At 36.6% G+C, this 21,136-nt stretch overlaps 4 protein-coding genes across 5 annotated transcripts; 1 reads left to right on the top strand and 3 right to left on the bottom strand.

Annotated features, from left to right (window-relative positions):
* Positions 1–4,019: 4,019 nt before the first annotated feature.
* LOC106121352 (serine/arginine-rich splicing factor 4) lies at positions 4,020–6,472 on the bottom strand. Its single transcript, XM_013316983.1, has 2 exons — positions 6,346–6,472; positions 4,020–6,116 (listed from the first exon to the last, which is right to left on the bottom strand). Exon 2 carries the CDS (start codon positions 6,061–6,063, stop codon positions 4,150–4,152), a length of 1,914 nt encoding a protein of 637 aa, XP_013172437.1. The 5' UTR covers positions 6,064–6,116; positions 6,346–6,472; the 3' UTR covers positions 4,020–4,149.
* A 233-nt stretch (positions 6,473–6,705) lies between these two features.
* On the top strand, positions 6,706–13,409 carry E(z) (histone-lysine N-methyltransferase E(z)). 2 transcript variants are annotated; one of them, XM_013316963.1, is made up of 16 exons: positions 6,706–6,903; positions 7,015–7,198; positions 7,359–7,574; positions 7,824–7,960; positions 8,056–8,219; positions 8,557–8,720; positions 10,058–10,158; positions 10,411–10,540; positions 10,656–10,754; positions 10,837–10,967; positions 11,250–11,398; positions 11,494–11,600; positions 11,895–12,102; positions 12,331–12,521; positions 12,662–12,827; positions 13,072–13,409. In XM_013316963.1, exons 1-16 carry the CDS (start codon positions 6,829–6,831, stop codon positions 13,130–13,132), a joined length of 2,283 nt encoding a protein of 760 aa, XP_013172417.1. In that variant the 5' UTR covers positions 6,706–6,828; the 3' UTR covers positions 13,133–13,409. The 2 variants fall into 2 exon arrangements, with proteins under 2 accessions (XP_013172417.1, XP_013172418.1); XM_013316964.1 differs by having other exon boundaries at positions 10,067–10,158; positions 13,072–13,162.
* A 342-nt stretch (positions 13,410–13,751) lies between these two features.
* On the bottom strand, positions 13,752–15,702 carry Alr (Evr1_Alr domain-containing protein Alr). The gene is made up of 3 exons (XM_013316962.1): positions 15,366–15,702; positions 14,895–15,094; positions 13,752–14,641 (listed from the first exon to the last, which is right to left on the bottom strand). Exons 1-3 carry the CDS (start codon positions 15,480–15,482, stop codon positions 14,479–14,481), a joined length of 480 nt encoding a protein of 159 aa, XP_013172416.1. The 5' UTR covers positions 15,483–15,702; the 3' UTR covers positions 13,752–14,478.
* A 351-nt stretch (positions 15,703–16,053) lies between these two features.
* Nubp1 (NUBP iron-sulfur cluster assembly factor 1) lies at positions 16,054–20,902 on the bottom strand. The gene is made up of 9 exons (XM_013316530.1): positions 20,712–20,902; positions 20,553–20,633; positions 20,056–20,216; positions 17,985–18,086; positions 17,241–17,331; positions 17,066–17,137; positions 16,645–16,838; positions 16,374–16,563; positions 16,054–16,291 (listed from the first exon to the last, which is right to left on the bottom strand). Exons 1-9 carry the CDS (start codon positions 20,740–20,742, stop codon positions 16,260–16,262), a joined length of 954 nt encoding a protein of 317 aa, XP_013171984.1. The 5' UTR covers positions 20,743–20,902; the 3' UTR covers positions 16,054–16,259.
* Between the last annotated feature and the right edge of the window lie 234 nt (positions 20,903–21,136).

Raw genomic sequence — 21,136 nt, 5'->3', positions numbered from 1 at the left:
CCAAACTACATCAAATTTTTGGTCGATTGCAATAAACATTCCAGTGTGCGTGGGCGCGCACACATATGTAGATAACACTTGTACGTATAGTTTCCGCGCGTACCATTCTTAAAACCCGCAAAGACAATACACGCTCCGCCCACTCACTTCACCCGCGATGGTCTGACATAATTGTTGTTAACTTTATTTAAATTTCTTTCTACCCAACAGCGAAAATTATAAAAAAAAATTGTCGAGCAAAATTTTACATTACCAAATTTTTACTGGTTATGAAAAAATAACCCCGTGATTGATAAAATGAAAAAAAAGTAGCCTGAGATTCGAACCGGTAAACTTACATATTACGGCAAACATACTAGAATACTGCGCCAAACTAGTATTATATATATTGTGACAAGGCAAAATTTGATATTAGTTAATACGTATCTGTCATATTCGGCGTGACAAACTTTTATATTTAAGCGTTATGACAGGAGAAGAAAAATATTGGGTTGCCCAGTAAGCTCGTGCCGCTTTATAAGGAAAATTGAAACCCTGTTGTCTTAAATTTTTGGAAATGTTTTTAAATTATATTGGTACGACTCTATACCTAAAACGTCTTTTATTATTGGATAAAATTTTAAAAATTAGTTTTTATCTCAACCAATGAAATGAAATTATTCACAATATAGAAATTTTTGTGACGTTTGATAATGGTGGAAATCCGAAAATGAATCCACTTCAGCTACAGTCTATTGTAAGCTTTATATCGAAAATCAGAACGAACTTTCCGGACAACCTATAATGTTAATACAAAGTGTCAAATGAATGTAACAGAAGTAGTTTATTCCAAATTGTATCACAAGTATATAGAGATAGAGTTCAATTTTGTCAAATGTACCGATATTTTTGCGCACCTTGACTGCGTCGTTACTTATGACGCTGTGGCTGCTACGATATTTATGAGCATCTTGCATGTACTCATATATTTGACGCTGTGTATGTACCGATGTATTTGAGCAGGGTGAATGTATCTATTATTTTGAGGACTTTTGTTGTACCGATATAATTGATTACTTTTGATGTACCTATATATTTGCATATCTTGTCTGTGACGATCTATATGACGCTGACTGTACAATAGATTTAATATTGTCCCAACTATATGCGATTGTGGACTCAATTGTACAACTGTTATGCATAAGACAGCAATTAAAACACGTTGATATGTGTTTTTATATAAAAACACGAAACCACTGGACAGGTGTTGATAAAACTTTGACAATTAATACTCAGGGCAGTAATAATACAATTCTTTTTTCAACAATGATTCCTGCATTCAAATGAATGTTGATGAATCAAAATAAAACTAAATATAACGACAAAATAATTTGAGAATTATTAGCGTACTTGTTTATCTTACTGTCTTACAATTTTTATAAATGCGGATGTTTAGATGGATGGATGGTTGTTTTTAGAAGGTATCTCCAGAACGGCTGCACGGATCTCGCTGAAATTTAACATATATGAAAAAAATAGTCTGGAAGGACACACACGCAACTTATTACGTTTTTTCAATTCCATGCGGACGGAGTCGCTGACGACGGCTAGAGAAGTATAATTCATAGTTTTTATAAAATCATAATGTGAATTATTTTATCGTCGATTTATAATAATGAATATCGACTACAGTTATCAATTTGCTGAACTAATTTATTGATAAAAAATTAATGTAAAGTTGTAAGAACATAGACTCTAAATCTAAACCATTGCATGTTGTTATTTGTATGGATGGAGTGTGGACTAATCTCGTTAAATGAAAAACCTTAATCTCTGCCCACGCAGTGGCATAACGAGCGTGATAAAATTATTTTAAGCATTTTATAAAACTTTTTTGGATGCTTATAAACGAAAAAGTTTGTTTATTGGACTGTCCAAGTAGAATTTAAAATTGTAGAATAAAAAATCTAATTTGATTTATTTATTCTGACAGTTTTTAATAAATTTTTAAATCGTATTTCCAACATTGTATTAATAAAATAAATCGTACAAAATGTGCGATCAGGAATTTAGAACACTACGTTTCGATCCGCGGTATCCGTTTCAAAATCAGACAAAGTAAGTACAGAATAGAATTTTATAAAAATATACTCTTTATTTTTCGATTTCTTCTTTCATCGGTTCATTTGCCTTTACTCTAAATTCCATAGTCTTAGCCTACCCCTTTATTACGAGATTGGGAGGTACTGTAATTGTATTCTTCTTTTTGGCTCTTTGTCACCAGAAAAAGATTATCCTGTCGACGAAAACTTATCCATAATTAAATGTTTTCAGAGCTTGTTACGATAACTACTGCGACTTTTACAAATGCACTCGGCTACTTGGGGAAGTGGATGACTGTAAAATCTTCAAAAGATATTTCGAAACCATCTGCCCAAACTTCTGGATATCGCAGTGGGACGAACAACGGGGAAGGGGCGCATTTCCGGGACCAATATGACTTTTTTTTAGCAGTTGTACAGTTTTTGTACGATTATTTTTATATAATTCTGAGTATTTCTTGAATTTGAAATAAATTTTTATGAAAAGTATTGTATTACTAGTATGTTATTGTATTCCATATGTATGTATTACAAGGTGTAGATTTTATACAAATAAATCAAATGGAGCTAGGTTTTCTAAGAAGTTATTTTGCTAGAAAAAACTGAATACACGGTACTCATTAATTGATATACATTTAATGCATATAGCTAGAAAAAAAAATCATATTTCAAGTCTTGTAACCCCTTATTATTTTTACTGGATGTTTTCAGTATGCGCAATTGCTATTATTTTTCCAAAAGGTGCTGTAATCGAACCGTTTTTTAAAACAATTACTTTTCAACCAAAAAACAAAAAACCGTGGGCGTCTTTAAACTCGATAGAGCTTTATCGGGTTGGATAGCATATAAACATTTAAATAAAACCAAAAAATCGTAATTAACTCATTTAATTATCTATCATTGCTTCCTAAGCGAAAATTAAATTAAATATAACAACGTGACGACGACTTAGATTTTGCCGGGGAAGGTGCCCTCCGAGCGCTGGGTGTCCCACTTCTCGACCCACTCATTGGGGCAGAGTGACTTGTACACGCGAAAGAAGTAGTTGCAGGGCTCGTACTTCTCCCCCCTCACCTTCTGGCACCGGTGGAAGTCCAGGTAACTCTGGTAGCAGTGCCTGGACATTACATATAGTCACCTTTTCTACCAAAAACTACATTTCCTATTAATTGCCAAATGAAGTCAAGTGAATACAAAAACTTTCATTACAATGGATTTTTTGTATTACATATGGTATGTTTTAATAACCCAAGTTGTGTTGTAGCCTTGATGTACTCTAAATTTAATGTACAAAAAATTGTGCAGTTAATTCTTAGCAAATTGCATTTCCGTCTACGCGTCGTATTGCAGATGAAACTCAACAACTTGGCCCGCGTCCAAGATAATATCGATTTTATTCGGTCATGATGTTCAATGTATTAGTTGACCAAAGCCATCGCTGAGTAAAGTACAATGCTAAATTATGTATGGATTTCAAAACAAGAAACACACAAGCGGGATTTAAAAAGCAACAATCACAATGTATGGAAGATGGATAAAACAGAAATCACTTATGTTGATTATACTTGTATGAAAGAAAATCATATCACAAATACTTTTACATTTGTAAATTTTACACAGGTTATATTTAAATAACTATTTAATTAATTTTAATGAGTTTAATTTATATTTTCTTTCTTATCTAATATATATCTTAAACTATGTTAGTAAATAATCAATAAGTTTTAAAAACATTTCAATGGGTACATGGTAAGGAGGAACATGGTAATGACTGCAGGGCGGGAGATGTTTCCAATTGTCACCACTGGTGTAAGTAAAAATGTGTCTTTACATTACCTTGTCTGGTTTTGGTTAGGAAACCGAGGGTCGAAAGGAGCTGTTTTGATGTCGGCGGGCGATTTGATCATTTCTGGCATTTTACTGCAACCAAAGAACAAGTAAATTCATTCTTTTTGTTCTTTATTAGCTGGTTCACAGAGACTAAATAGACAATGATGATAAACATATAATAGAAAACGAGATTGTTAAATTAAACATAAGCAGAGTTTGATACAAAAATAATATTTTTTTATTTAACGAGAGGCCTAGTCTTCCTTTCCTCCTCACAAGAAGTCTCTCTGTATTTTTTAACTTCCTGCATATAAAGTGACCAAGCATCTTTCGGAGTGTTGTCAACGGTTTGTTCATCAATAGCTTTTGCTTTCTTTACCAAGCCAGTTTTAAGAACTCTGCCCCCTCGTCTTTTTCCTATAAATGGCAAAACTGGTTTCTTAATTGGCTTTTTGTCTGGCTCATCAGTTGGCTTAGCGACCTCTTGCATTTTCTTAAACATTTCTAAGAAGCTACCATCATTTTTAATAGGTAAAGCCATAGGTTTAGATTTGGATGTTGAAGGAGAACTTTGTACAACTTGATCGGGTGCGGGGAGCAATTCAGCAAAGTTGGGGCCTTCTATTTCCGGTGGATCACCATACTCAATGTCATCCACTGTTGTAGACTCCACGGCACCTGGAGGTGGTTTCACCTCCTTCTGTGGACTCTTAGCTCTTTCCTTCTCTTCCTGTCGGCTTCTGTGCATTTTCCAGTAACGTTTCCTGTCCGCGACGGTAAATTGTCCGCGACGTTCGTCATCACTTTGAGTTCCACTGCGACTACGAGATCTAGACTTCGATTTGGACTTTGATGTAGAGTTCCTTCCTTTTCCTCTGGATAATGATCGTCGTCGAGACTGAGATCTGCTTTTGCTTTCAGAGCGACGTTTTAAATTTCCCTTTGAGCGAGATTTGCGTTTAGCTGACTCACGTCTACTACGATGATTAGACTTTGATCTTGAATGCCTTGAGGATGCTGATGAATGGCTGGATACTGATCTAGATCTGGAATGATTAGATTTTGGAGTGCCTGATTGATTACGTTTAGATCGCTTCTTTGATGAGTTAGAATCAGAGCTGGAAGAAGATTGACTCCTGGCGTAACATTTTGGAGGTGTAACAGAACTATCTCTTGGTTTTCTCTGTGGTGGTGGAGATCTTCTGCCCTTGTTTTTATATTTCCTCGGTGGTGTGAGTGAATGGTCAGATCTTTTATGATGTTTTGATGATGTTGGTGTTGCAGGTGAGCTATCAGATTTTTTATAAGCTTTTGATGGAGTTTCAGATGGTTCCTTTTGTTTCCTAGTCGATAACATTTTACTTTTTCTCTTTTCTTTACTAGAATAAGATCTCTCTTTGCGCCTCATTTTTTCTCGTTCAACACTGGCTGACTTTTTACGAGCACTTCGCTTACCACTAGGAGTACATGAACGATTGCGAGAATGTGTCTTACTCTTCTTTATGGGAGGTGTCAAGGAATGGTCACTGTCTCTACGAGATCTTCTTACATACTTTTCAGAATGTGATGACTCTGATGAAGGACTTCTTTTCCTTGTATTTTTCTTCAATGGTGACCGAGAGTATGACCTAGATCGTGAACTAGAATGGTCACTAGAAGAATACTTAGCATGCCTTGACTTAGATCTACTTTTAGAGTGTCTTTTTCTACTACTATCATCGTAACTACTTTCCCGTTTTCTTGAATAAGATCTTTCTTTTCTCTTATATGGAGACACACTTCTAGACTTAGACTTATAAGACGCCTGCCGCCGGTCGCAGGCCGCGGTGTCGGACGGAGAACGGGACCGCGCTCGAACCCTAGTATAATCGTAGCCGCTCGGTGCCGCAGAATAAGCATCCCTTGCATCTGGGTATTTATAATAGCCGTCAGACCGAGAATAATAACTCGAATCGTAATTGTAACCATAACCCGTGGGAGCATAATGCTGGTAATCGAAGTGGGGCTGGCCGTAGGAGCTGTAGCTGACGCCGGTCCAAGGGTCCGTAGTGGGCATGGGCGGGGCGAGCGGCGGGGCGTGCTGCGTGGCATAGTCCGCCTCTGCACCGGGCGGCCCGCCGTCCCAGGCCCCGGGAGCGCCGTACGAGGACATACTTATACCAGCCTCTTCGCATAACCTGCGGCAGTCTGTAGGTAGGCACACACCTACAAACAGAATAACTTTTCGGTGTAGACAACAACTCTGCTCTCCCCGCTCGTGAAAGGCCTTCGCAGAACGGTATTGATGAATAGTAGTACAAATACATTTTTGTGTCGAGAATCAACAAATTACGTAATCCGAGCCCGAAATTACAGATTTTGGCTAGGTTTAGGCATGCGTTACATGTAAAGCTTAAAAAATAAAAGATAATAGTACCTGTCTACGTATGCTCACCTTTTTTGTTTGGAAAATACTTTTCTTAAGGAAATTTAATAGAAAATGGCAGCGAACACATTCGCTTCACACGTAACATAGACAATAAAAAAGATTGATAAAGCTAGAGTTGACTTTTAAAATGTAGCCAGTGTTATAATATCTCAATGTTTTTTACATTAATCAATTATAACTGTATAAAATGATAAATGTATAAGTTTCTAATACCGATGAAGTCAGATATTTTTGTGTCAAAAAGATGTCTGCGCTTGTCAGCCCTTTTATTGGAAAAATTACTCAGTCACTCACAATCACAATTTAATGCTGTTTTTATTTATAATCTGTGACTGTTGTTAATGGCATCTTCCCCTCTTGTCAATTGCACCCAATCTCAATTGTCAAATCAAAAGCAAACTGATTTGCAAACCGCAAACAAATATTATAAAGCGTTGAATTTACATGTTACAGTATTCGGAAACTAACTTTTCTAATTGACTTTATCTAATGAGCAAGTCAAAAGTTTCGGCAGAATGGAAGAAACGAGTAAAATCGGAGTATATGAGGCTTCGCCAAATGAAGGCAAGGCCTCGCTGATTTTATGTTTTTTTTTGCTCTAAATGCTAGTTTTTGTTTTGCTTAATATTTATAAAACCTGCTTTTATATAATGAATACATTTACCGCTATTTTAGAGATTCAAAAGAGCAGACGAAGTAAAGGTTGCATGGGCGCGAAACCTACGTATAATGTCAGAGGCGATAGAGGCGCGTGAATCGGAGACTGCGGAGCGGGGGCGCAGGCCTTTTTGGCCTCCTCCGTCGCCCAGTCCTAGTCACGAAAGTCTTATGAAAAGAGCTGAAGTTACATATACAGATTGTAAGTATAAAATTTAAAATTTCCATATTTTTACTTCATACAATGCATGTGTGCCGACTCTGCAGAAGGAAATTGTCATAATATATCTTATTTCGATATATTGATGTGGCAAAATCAGGTAAATACCAAATGTTAGTATTTTGTCAATTCCTCATTTCAGCATCAGGAGTTGTGACCACACAACAAGTGCCGATTCGTATCATTAACTCTGTAAACCCCATACCTACTATGTACACATGGGCACCAACTCAGAAGAATTTCATGGTGGAGGATGAGACAGTGCTTCACAACATTCCGTACATGGGGGACGAGGTGTTGGACCAAGATGGGACATTCATTGAGGAACTCATTAAGAACTATGATGGAAAAGTTCATGGTATTTATATCACTTTATTTACAATCTTTAACTTTTATTTTAAGTTGATTTAATTGTAAAAAAAGATTAAAATATCTTAAGTATGGAATGGATTTTACCATTAGTTTAGAATTGATATGTTTATTGGTTTTGTAATTTCAATCATCAGATAGTAAACTAAATATCACCAGAAAGTTTTGTTAAAATTATCATTATAATTCTAATATGGTATTGTATCTCCAGTTATGAAACTCATTATTTCCTCCGTAGGTGACAAAGAAGGAGGTTTTATAGATGACCAGCTGTTTGTGGATCTGGTACATGCTTTGATGACATATCAGACAAAAGACGAGGTTGCTGAAGAGAGAAAGGAGAGAGAGCTACGTAACTCTAAAGAAGATAAAGATGTAAGGATTATTCGTTTTACATCTTAAACTTTGCAAGTTTTAAAAGCTAATATTTCAGGAAAAATTGCTAATTTATTTATTTGCTATGTTTGCAGAAAGACACAAATAAAGAAGGTAAAGAGAAGGAAAAGGACAAAGAAGAAGTTAAGGATGGTGACAAGAAAGCAGTTGTTGACAAGCAGTTCCCAATCTTCACCATATTCCAAGCTATCAGCTCACAGTTCCCTGACAAGGGCACCGCTCAGGAATTAAGGGAGAAGTAAGCCTTTTTTGATACATTGTTTTATCATTCCATCATTTGGACATTCTTAATATTATGAATGCAAGAGTTTGTACGGGTCATAGAAAACAACTTTATAAATCAAATCAGCGAATCTGCTCGTAGGGCAGCTCACTTAGCTCCTGCATAGAGTTATGATTTTCGTTTCGATCTGTGAAATGAGAGTCACCAGTCACCAGGCATGTCAGGGCTTGTCAACTTATATAGTGATAGTACATTGCCATGAGATGTCAAGTTATTTGTTGATTTGCAGCTCAACAGTTCAAGTGTAACTGTTATATCGGTTGAGAGCTGATTTACACACATGTACATGTAGGTACGTGGAGCTGACGTCACTGCGCGACCCGGACGCGCTGCCTCCTGAGTGCACTCCCAACATTGACGGCCCGCTGGCAGAGTCAGTCCCTCGCGAGCAGACCATGCACTCCTTCCACACGCTCTTCTGCAGGCGCTGCTTCAAGTACGACTGCTTCCTGCACCGTGAGTTTCACACTATCTCCTCTCTCATACAACTCTCACTCACATACAACATACAACACTCTGTAATACTCAAAATATTTTTTTTTATCTTATAATAATTAACATACAATTTTAATGTTCAAACAACATATAATGTAAATAAACAGACATATATTTGTCTGATAATAACTTAGTAAAACATATCTAGACACATCTAATTTATAAATAGTATTCTCTTTTAGAATCAATAAAATTGTTAAAAAGTTATTTTGATGAATTTAAAATTTATAGGCACTGATATAATATGCATAATGGGTGTTTATATAAAAAAAATGAATACTTAACCATAGATAATATTGCATAGTACAATGTATGGGCTGACGGCATGTTGTCTGTTTGGCTGACAGGCAGTCAGGGCGCAGGTAAGCCTGTCATCCGCAACCTTTCATTACTTTGCTACTTCTGCAGACCGCTGCCGCTCTGAACACATTTATATCATCTCTCGCACTAACAACCACACTCAGATTTACTGCTCATTTATACGACCCCTCAGAGCATTTACAATTTTACAAGAATTGCCTCACTTAAAAACCATTACATAACAGGGTGTGGGAGTTAAAGTATACTATTTTGAGAAATCTATAATATAGTTAATGAAGGGTCATGAATCTATGCTAAGGGGCTGTTTGACTATTAAGTAATTCTTATAAAAAAGAAAAAATCTCTGTGTGTGGTAGTTATTGTATATTATTTATAGTAATATTCCCTGTGTATGGACAATGGAAACGCACCCTAAATATTTAATGTCGCCCGTTACTTTGCTCAGTTTTTTTATTTGTGCAATCCTAATTTAACCGTTCCATCACATCATATGATTATTTTACTTTAGTTGTTTGTAGTTATGTGTTTAAAATATATATAACCAATTATTAAGACTACATAAGTAAGATGTGGACAAATTATGTACATGTATAAAACAAAAATTCAAAATTATATAGAATTTATGATTCGAGAATAATTTCCCAGTTTTCAAAATTAATATATTTATGCACCAAGTAATAAGTTCTAAGTGTATATGTTCAAGTATGCATGTAAGGGATGACAGTTGTGCGATATTTAACATACAGTAATATGTATATATTTTTTATTAGTAATTAATAAGTAAATTATTGTTAAAATTAATTGCGTGAATGTTTATTTAAAGGGAATAATTGCTGATGTATGTAAAATAGTATATGATTTGAGTGTAGAAAAAAGATATATGTGTATGAGATAGAAGAATGTGTGATTTGTATGTTGAGCGAGCGCATGCGTGTTGATGGCAACTGTTGTGTTGTATACAGTTAACATTAAATTAGGTTTACAAGCGTGCCATCCCGGACCCAACCTGACCAAGCGCAAGGGACCTGACCTCAAGCCCTTCGCTGAGCCCTGCGGAGCCAGCTGCTACATGCTCTTGGTGAGTACAACACACGACAGTACTCAGTGACTCAAAGAATTGTACTCCAAGAGCCAACAAAATAGCCAAGGAGCTAAATAATTATGACTTTGTCAACTGGTTATTGTCTCTTACCTTAGAGTAAAAAAATATTTTTTTCTTTAGATGTTACCATCTTCAAATATTACTGTAATAATCACCACTTAAGATATATTACATTTATTTGCCTTCTTATCTTTTTACAATATATTTGTATGTACGTGTGTGTGTCAGGAGGGCATGCGGGAGAAGCTGGCGCGGGAGCAGGCGGCGGGCGAGGAGGAGTCGGGCAAGACGCACGCCATCGACTCTCCCAACGATGCCTCCTCCGAGGACAGCAACGACAGCAACAGATACCAAAAAGGTATTCATTTCCCTACCCCCTCATACAACTTCATACAAATTCAAAGGATTATCATGTAACTTGGTTACTGTTGGTAAAAGATAAACTTGGAAGACCGCATTTTTTGTATCTACAGGTAGCAACAGCAACTCCAGCAACAGCAACTGGAGCTCCAACGGTGTGGGCAAACCTGCAGAGCCCGCCACATCAGCAGACCCCGCGTACAACGCACTCGGTATGTCCTCATCTAACCTAATTAAATATAACCGAGTTATTAAGTATAGTTGAATGTGTAAATGTGTGTGTCGGTGTGTCAGGTCTGACGGTGGGTGACATAGAGTCGGAGTGGACGGGCTCGGACCAGTCTCTGTTCCGCGCGCTGCACAAGGTCTTCCTCTCCAACTACTGCGCCATCGCACAGCTCATGCTCTCCAAGACTTGTCAGCAGGTAACTCATCGGAATTCCACATATCAAGTCACAATAAATTTTCTTCATTAATACCAAAGATTTTCGACCTTTCTTTGAAAGAATCAGTAAATTTTACACGACAATCTTATAAACTGTGCATAATTAAAAAAAAATGCTTGTTAAATTGCTTAAATGTTCTACCAGATAGTGTACTACATTTATACCAAATTTCATCCAGATCCACGCAAGCATTCCTGAGATATCTTCTAAGAAACATCTGTCCATCCATCTAAACTTTGTCATTTATAAGATGAATTGCAGGTGTACTCGTACTGGATCCGCACCGGGCAGGAGGAGTGCCGCGTGGAGGCGGAGCTCACCCCCCCGCGCAAGAAGAAGAAGAAGCACCGCCTGTGGTCCGTGCACTGCCGCAAGATACAGCTCAAGAAGGATTCCGCCTCGCACCACGTGTCAGTTCACTGTTGCTAGCCCTCCAGCCCCCCAGCCCCATAACCCGATAGCCTAAAGTATCAAATCTGTTCAACCTTTTGTATGTATGTTGCAGATACAACTACACGCCGTGCGACCACCCCAACCAGCCGTGCGACAACATGTGTCCCTGTCTGCAGTCACAGAACTTCTGCGAGAAGTTCTGCCAGTGCAGCAGCGACTGTGAGTCTCCTCACCACCACCTCACACACATCACACCTTATTGTATACAGTCGATTGAAGTTAATCTATTTATATCAATCTATTTAAAAACAAATGATATCCACTATTCCGCTGAAACACTGGTTCAAAAACATATTGTTGTCTCATTTGTGGGTTGAAAATTTTGTAAGAATCATTCTCAAAGGACGACAACGCACCACCTTTAGGTTTGTGAATAGATGGCAATAATCGTCTGTGTTCCCGCTGTTTGTTTGGCACTTTTTCTAACAAAAGCACGTGTTTAATGTTGTGCAGGTCAGAACCGTTTCCCCGGATGCCGGTGCAAGGCGCAGTGCAACACGAAGCAGTGCCCGTGCTACCTGGGAGTGCGCGAGTGCGACCCCGACCTGTGCGTGGCGTGCGGCGCTGACGCCCCCGCCCCCGCACCCGCACTCGCCCTCGCCCTCGCCCCCGCCCAGCGTCACCACGCGCACGTCTACTGCCGCAACGTCTCCGTGCAGAGGTACGGAATTCTTACCACCATTCAGCTGTTGAAGGAGCTCAACCTTTCCTACCTTATCTTTCTTAACAATATAATTATGGTAAAAACCGGGAAAATTTCAAGAAACACATACCAAATAACCACAAATTCCTTGGCCGAAAATATAACGATTTAACCCAACTCACATCGCGTAGATCAGCCGCTAGAGGACCTTAAAATTAATAATTTTACTAAATATTTATTCTTCAGAGGTTTGCACAAGCACCTGCTGCTGGCGCCGTCGGACGTGGCGGGGTGGGGCATCTTCCTGAAGGAGGCTGCTCACAAGAACGAGTTCATCTCTGAGTACTGCGGCGAGATCATCTCACAAGACGAGGCAGACCGCCGCGGCAAGGTGTACGACAAGTACATGTGCTCCTTCCTCTTCAACCTCAACAATGGTACGTTCACACTGACAAAACTTGTTCGTCTCACTTTTAAAATATTTTTATAAGTCGAATGATCTCTTCATTCATATTCAATACAATACAATACATGATATGTAAACTTGCTTTATTGTTGTTTGTTTGTATGTTGTCAGACTTCGTGGTGGACGCGACGCGCAAGGGCAACAAGATCAGGTTCGCGAACCACTCCATCAATCCCAACTGCTACGCCAAGGTGATGATGGTGAACGGTGATCACCGCATCGGCATCTTCGCCAAGCGCGCCATACAACCAGGAGAGGAATTGTTCTTTGACTACAGGTACATAGATAAACTAGACTAATTCAAATTTATTTTTATGATCCATGGAATCAATTATAAGACTGCCATTGATAATATCTTGCGAATAAAGAGATAATTATGAAAATTTGACAACTAAGAGCAGAAGTATGAAGTTACAAAACAAAAACATACATACTACTCGAGAATCTCCTGCTTTTTGAAATCTGTTAATGAGCAACAATGAACTACAATTAATCAGCAATGTTGAATGTTTTCATTTCAGATACGGACCGACGGAGCAGCTGAAGTTCGTCGGCATAGAGCGGGAAATGGAATTCTTATGAGAACAAAGCAAACAGTGACTTGTGTCACTAACACTGCGTTCCCACTGCCAATAAACATTGGAGAATAATATATTGTTTACAATGAACATGTTTCCCACGCGGCAGTGGAAACAGACTCGTCAACAAGTGCCTGGTGACGTGTGCACATGACGTAGTGATGATTCACTCGTCACTAAGACTTTTTGTATTTTATTATTTACATATAACGTGATATAAATTGTAACAATGTATTCTTTTAGTCTTAACAATTTGACAATTACATTTTTGCTACAATCAAAATTTACTTTTTTTCATCATCAGCTCACTAAACATCCTCACTGAGGGGATCGGAGCTTACCCTAAATAGGGGTGACTACGCCATAGTCAACCACGCTGGCCCAGTGCGTTGGCTAGGTTGATACATACCTTTGAATTTCTTCACAGATATGTGCAGGTTGCATCACATTGCTTTCCTTTACCATAACAATGTCGGATAAATGTACATATTTAAATTAAAAAAAAACAAATTGGTACATGGCGGGATTCGAACCCAGGACCTGTATATTACAAGTCAAGTGCTTTATTACAAAGCAACTGACATTCTTGAATATTATAAATGCAAACAAATAATAAAACAACATTTAAAAACAGTGATTTTATTATCATAACAAATGATACTATTACTAATTCTGTACAAAACATTTGTGTGACAGTTTGTTGTGCAATCTGTATCATTACAAGTGTAAACAGTCCGTAGAATAAAACACTTCCAAATACAACAGTATGCAACTCACAGCATAATATTGTTCTTATCACATTTATTGAATTAATAATCCACATATCAAATATTAAATTTTGTTACAAACTTTGAATATAAAAAAATTTGTATCAAATGTTGAAGAAAAACTTAAATTCATCACTTTAATAAAGAAATTGTACATGAAATTTAATGTGTTGTTTCTATTCGCTACAAATATAGAACACTGGATTAAAAAAAGCAATTGCTTTATAGTTAGTCCAAATACTTTTAGATATATTATATACACTCTAATATTCCATTATATACAAACCTCTATTTACAACAAAAATCTGTCAGTCATAGGTAGATTATGACTAGATAACATCATGTGATAAATAAAAATAAATTATGCTGCTTATTCCACCACATTTGAGTTTTTTAATATTGATGGCTTGATTGGTGGTCGAGTAACAAAATCTGCAAAACTTCAGCTTTTTAGCTTCATGTTTTAGGTTGAGAAACAAAATTGCATACATAACTGTACAATAACAATATTATAAAAAGAAAGTATTGGACTGAGAACCCTTATCCCATATATTCATAGCTGGCTACTATGTAATGATTAATGCTAGTCACAAGATCCATCAGGCCAGCCATCTCGCCATCTCTCGTGCACTTTGCTGCAGTCAAACACAGGCTTTCCCAACTTTTTGTTAACTGTGTTGTGTCTTTCACACAACCATTTAGCTAGCTCATCTCTCGTTTTTGTCTTTGGTGGATGTGCCTTAATACTGAAAGAAAGCAATAATAAAGCATTTTTCATAGTAAAGAAATTAGCAATTAATATACAAATGGAACAGATAAGCAATATATTTTTGAGATGATGAGACACCTAAATGTATACACATGAAATAATTAATGGTTCCAAGCCTTCTTATATGTTTAGTAAATACATATAGAGATGTATAAAAATGGGTTTGAACCATGCTGTCTTCATTATAAATAGCTAAGCTTTGATTTTTATTTAATTAAAAATGTACTTACTCTTCTCTAAAGTCTATAGCACATGGCTCACATGGATAGAATTCTCCAAACAGTGTGAAAAATTTATCCATGTCTTTTGCTTGTGAGGTAGTGGGTTTCTCAGGGTAATATGAAGCCATTGAATGTAGGAATCCCCATGTGGAAGTCCCTAACTCATCTTTGTCCAAAGGGCAATCCTTTCTCTTTTCTGGTTCTGGGGCCTAAAATAGTAATGGTAGTAAATTATTTTTTCCAAATATTTTAGAAAATAATTGACAAATTGTTTTTTTTTATCTATTTTCACATCGATATTTATTTGTCCAATTTAAACTTAAATATTACGTAACTACAAATATTTATTATTAAAACAACTATTATAGATCAAATTCCTGAAAACATTACGAAGGTTATAATGGCAGTACAAATATTATGCTTTTCACAAGAGATTCAGAGAATTTTAAGTAACCTTAAACCTTATCAGTATAACCTTACCGGTGCATTCGTCGGCGGGGCAGGTGTTTCTTTCTTAGTTTTTGATTGCTTCTTGGACCATGTTTTAAAGTCATTGCAAGCTCTGCAAGGCTTATCTTCCTCTTCATGAGAAGGCATATTTATTTCAACTTATTCGTCCTCATGAAATCAAAGTTAAAGTTGCGCAACATCACTACCTTTATGTAAACCCTAGATCATTTTGTGTTATTTTGTATTCCGTTTAGTTTCTAAAATTTTATAATTTGCTAATATTAAAGTAATTTGCAAAATAAGATTTTAAATTTAAAATTTTCGCCCCGATCAACAAATTGTCATTTGCTGTCATATGTCAAAGCAAATTCATTTCACATGACAAGTTTATCTAGTGTGCTATGCAGAAAAAAGTGACCGATTACAAAAAAATTACCATAAACTTTTATTTTATAATATATCAAAGAATGTTTTGGAATATTTATTCGTTTTTTTCTGTTTTAGAAATAAACAATTCTTTTGAATACTTATAAAAACCCTTTCGTAATCTTAGACAAACGAAAGTGCAGTAACATACTTGGTGAACCACGTTATCTACAAACAGCGTACATATACATCGAGTACCTACAAATAGAGGGCTTAAGGTTTTGCGCAAACACAACTTATATTTGTAAAGGAGACAGGGAAAGTAAATGAAAAATTAAATAATGTCTTCAATATTTAATATATTTTAATTATTTTTACACATTGACTAGCTTACATGTAAATAACATACATCATACATAATATATTTGATTATAACTTACAATAAAGCTTAATAAAATTTTCGTAACATACGATGTTTGTATGAAAACTCAACAGCATTTTATTTGTTCCGTCTTTTATGTTAAGTAAACAGTCCTCAGACAGATAAAGTGTACAAATTCAACTGGTGCTCTCACACGCCGCTACGATTTCTGAAACATCAAATATATACACATTACAGTAAATGTTGAATTGTTGGAATTGTATAGTTAGTGTGTGAGAGTGTGGCCGTACTGTCTAGTATCTGGTCCATGGCGACGAGGGTCTGGGAGCCCGGGGGCTGCAGCTGCAGATAGCTATGGCCGGAGTCGGCGGCGCGCGCCAGCAGCGGCTCCAGCGGCAGCGCGCCCAGCAGCGGCACCTCCAGCTCCTCGCACATCGCCGCCGCGCCGCCCGTCGTCGCTGGGAACACCTCGCTGCGACTCTGACACACACATACACACAACTCATACAACAACCTGAACCGGTTTCTAAACAATATTTTTGGTAGATTGAGGTTAGGTACCTTGCAGTTGGGGCAGACGAAGACGGCCATGTTCTCAACGACGCCGAGCACGCGCACTTCCAGCTTGCGGCAGAAGTTGAGCTCCTTGCGCACGTCCAGCAGCGCCACCTCCTGCGGCGTGCTCACCACCAGCGCGCCCGACAGCCCCGCGCCCGACAGGTACTGCACCGCCGACAGGTGCTCGTCCGACGTGCCTGCGCACGCGCCCCGTTATCAACGTGTGCAGTGTGCATGGTCAATGTGTGCAGTGTGCATGGTCAATGTGTGCAGTGTACAGTGTGCATGGTCAATGTGTACAGTGTGCATGGTCAATGTGTACAGTGTGCATGGTCAATGTGTGCAGTGTACAGTGTGCATGGTCAATGTGTGCAGTGTACAGTGTGCATGGTCAATGTGTGCAGTGTGCATGGTGGGGTCTCACCTGGCGGCGTGTCAATGAGCAGGTAGTCGAGCTCGCCCCACTCCACCTCGCTCAGGAACTGCTTGATCATGCCTGCCACAGTACAACAAAAGATTACAACATTGCAACGTCACCTTTTGCTTCCGAAACATAACTTATTTTCCAAGCACAAAAGTGAATCTGATATAAAGCTCACCATTTTTCTTGGGCCCCCTCCATATGACCGCGTCGTCGGGACTGCCCAGCAGGAAGCCGATAGACATCAGCGACAGATTGTCACCCACGTACTGATGACAAACAATTTTAATTTAACCCCGAAATTAATTATGTTGTAGCCACACATATTTAGAACATTCGATAAAAATCGATTCAAAATACATTATCTATATTAAATATTATAAGGAGGAAAGATTTTATTGTGTGTTTATTAGTATTTAATAGATTTTTTTAAAACCACGCGTATGAAGTCGCGCCAACTGCCGTAGATAGTAAAGTAATTCGGGATATAGGGTTCAACTGTTTCATTGATATTATTCAGTAATAGTATTTTTCCATTTGTATATACATCGAGTAAAAGCATGGATTAAGTTATAGTGCATTTTCAAGAGTTGTGCTCGATATAAAAGTGTATAATTTATATTTGTTGCGAGCGCAACACAGCGGCAGATAAGATATCACGATAACTGTAAAAACTCTGATTTGATCTCATTCTATGGGAAGTAGAAATAAATATTTTATATAGTGTCAAAATGAAATGTCAATTCCATGAATAATATCTAGGAATCGATTTAAATATTTATACGCCACGTCACATTTATGAAATTAAAAATAATAATATTACTTAACCTATAAATTACAAAAATAATACTTGAATATTTAACAAATGAATATACAGGAGTTATTGAAATGAAATGACTGTTTCGCAAATTGTTTATCTTACCACAGGTGACCATCCAGAACCGGAATAATGTACTTGTTCGCCGCGCACGCCGAGCATGCGCGGCTGGCTCGGCCCGCAGATGTCCGCGTCGAGAATACCGATCTGAAATTATGAATTTATAACTCCATGCTCGTTAGATTTACTACAATTCTTCTATACTGTTATAAAAGACGTTATTAGAAGTATAAACTTTTTACTATGCCGTACTTAGATCTCTTAGTTTAATTAAATCTACACTAAGGGCTCATATTAATGATAACATCAATTTTACTAATCGCGCCTTTATTATAAATATTATATCCACTTTTGGGTTGAAATAGATACATTTCTTAAGGGTTCCGACGAGTTGATTTTATAAGTAAATAAGTGCCATGTCATCTATCACGTAATCTGAATTTAAATATTAACTCTTATTGTGGAGATGGAGAGTGGAGATTTCTTTTTTGAAGAAAAGCAAAAAATACGCAAAAGCAAAAATAAGTTTAATAAAACTAAGTTGAAAATTATTTTTTAGTGATCGTATATTTTTTATAGAGTTGTATTTATGGTATACTATACAAAATGAAAACATGGGTTAACATAATGTATAAGGTCTTAGGTAAGTAAGGTAAGTGGTTTAGACAGACAGCAAACATAATAAACCTTTCTCGTGTGCCCTTGTCGATATGAACGTGTTTCTAAATTTGTAAGTGCGTGTAAAAACAGATTAGGTCGAAACTATGTTGTTGTTCGCCTTCAAGCGACAATGCCGGAAGACCTTATTTTCCGGTCGGCGGGTCTTAAATTTTTGTTTCTAATCGTGTGCACAACAAATTTATTGTTTACTAGCTGTTGTTTTCAACATCGTCAGCGTAAAAGTAATACATACAGACAATTTTTTTTTAAATTGTTATTTTCTTTGCTCTAAGCGACACAATTACATTAATTTAACAATTTTTTTTTCAAATATCATGGGGACATATCGTTTTTATTAACTGTATGAATTTCTTAGTTTAACAATAATCTATATCCTCGAGAAAAGTTTGAATCTAGTAGATCTTCATGGGCAACAATAATTAAGTGAATCAGATGATGACCGTATGTTTTTATACATGTCTTTGGGTTGGAAACACACGAAAAGACGATTTACGAGGTTGTTACGCATATTTGGATCATTTAAACTAAAAAAAAATTGCAAATATACGTAAGCGGTATGCTGCTTATATCCTTGATGGCCTATATCGAGTGTATAGGGAGGTGCCAGTCGGTGCCGTCTGCCGCAGAGTTTCCCGCCAATCGATACGCGCCGCCTCGACCTCACAAATACCAGACCTCGCCATTGATATGGACTTCGGTAACTCTTACGAAAGACGCTCCAGATATAACAGGGTAAACATTTTTTTATTGTAAACTAATTTAAAAAAAATTACGCGTAAGATTTTTCCGCAAATTTTGAATACTATCTTAACAGTTGGATTTATTTTTGTAAGTGTACTAAATTCTTTATTTAAAAGAGCTATGACATGATACCTCCTTTTTATTTCTGAATCTAAATTCACGTGACTATTACTTCAACTCTAGTGCCAAAGGTAAATTACGTATGTGAGTGTGTGTGTGTGTAATTTATTATATTCTCTTTTATAGACTTGTTTGTTATTATTATTCATTGTTTACAATACATTTATTTATTTTAAAAGAAGTCAATGAAATCATATTGTAAATATTAAGAAAAAGAGATTCTTTTGTAAAGAATATAAGGTTTTCAATTGTAACTTTTTATTATTATACATTTTTTTCATAGCATTTCTATTTAAAAATTTTGTCAAGAATAAATTCATTTTTTATCACTTCGTTCTCTTAATAACTTATGTTATCTAGATGTAATTCAAATGACAGAACTCAGTCTTCCTAGTTAGTGTTTATGATACTAAAGATATTTAGCTTTAGCTACATTCATGCAAACAAATAGAACAATTAAATGAATAAAAAAATAAAACTCAAAAATATAGTGTTTAATGTTTTTTTCACAAATTGCTAAGATTCTGTTACTACCGCCATTGAATCAATAAGAATAAGTTGAATAGCTACTTACATTCTTGTCAGGAAACCTAGCAGCTAGTCCATGTCCAAGTAGAGAGGTGAGTGTGCTCTTGCCCACACCACCCTTGCCCGACAGCACCAGGATCTTGTGCTTCACATTACTGAGACGGTTTTTTATCAATTCTATTGCAGGGTCTGGTCCTGCTGGCACACCTGTATATAAACATTGATTATGTCTATTACAGTTATTAATACAGTCTCGAAACAATTAACAATATTCTTTTTATTATATTTGATTAAGTGTGGTTTATAACAATCACTTACATCCATCTCTTTTGTAGAACGTTATAGCCTTCTTTTATAAAATCCATTTAGCAAAATGTTAATAAATTGCAAGAGCTCATGAAATTTCATAAGATATAAAAATAATACAATTTGCAAAACGAGAACTTGTGTATATATGTATTAGATATGCCCTTCGTTACAACTATTTAATCAATGCAAGTATTGCGAAATGTTTTTATTATGAAAGCTCAAAGTCTATCGTACCTGACGCGCAAATGTTCTGATTGGGACAACCAGCACAAGCTGACGCCTTCCCCGCATCCTCGCTCTGGGTTCCAGGGCAATCTGCAGCACAATAAAGGGGGAAATTATGAAAAATTATGACATTTCTGAATATTTATTTGATAATAATAAAAACATTACGGTTAGGTGCATTTTCAGGGATGTTACTCATTGTTGTGGTTGTTATTTTCTTTATATTACACGGTTTTTTGGTTAAAACTTGGGTTTTACTGTAAATACAAATATCTACACTTCGCAATAAAACATTAACCGTAACTTGAACTTGTGATTGAAATCAAATTGAAATGAAATAGTGTTTTATTGACAATGTCATTTTATGACAATCTCCAATGACATTGACATTGTGATTTGCGTTTAAGAATAGCATTTGTGGAAACACATGTAGACTCATTAAATTCAACTATCGTCATTAAACTACGATAACATATTTTTGAAATCTAATATTGGAATATTATTGTAATCATAAGTTTAACATACCAAAAACATATATGAACTTTATTAAACTAGTTTTTGAAATACTGTTCAAATCGTAGCTGTTCGCGGTT

Source organism: Papilio xuthus, unplaced genomic scaffold, assembly GCF_000836235.2.
Source record: "Papilio xuthus unplaced genomic scaffold, Pxut_1.1 DF826945.1, whole genome shotgun sequence".
NCBI classification, from domain to species: Eukaryota; Metazoa; Arthropoda; class Insecta; order Lepidoptera; family Papilionidae; genus Papilio; species Papilio xuthus.
Note: the sequence above shows the minus strand (reverse complement) of the source record. Positions and strands in the feature narration are given on the sequence as shown.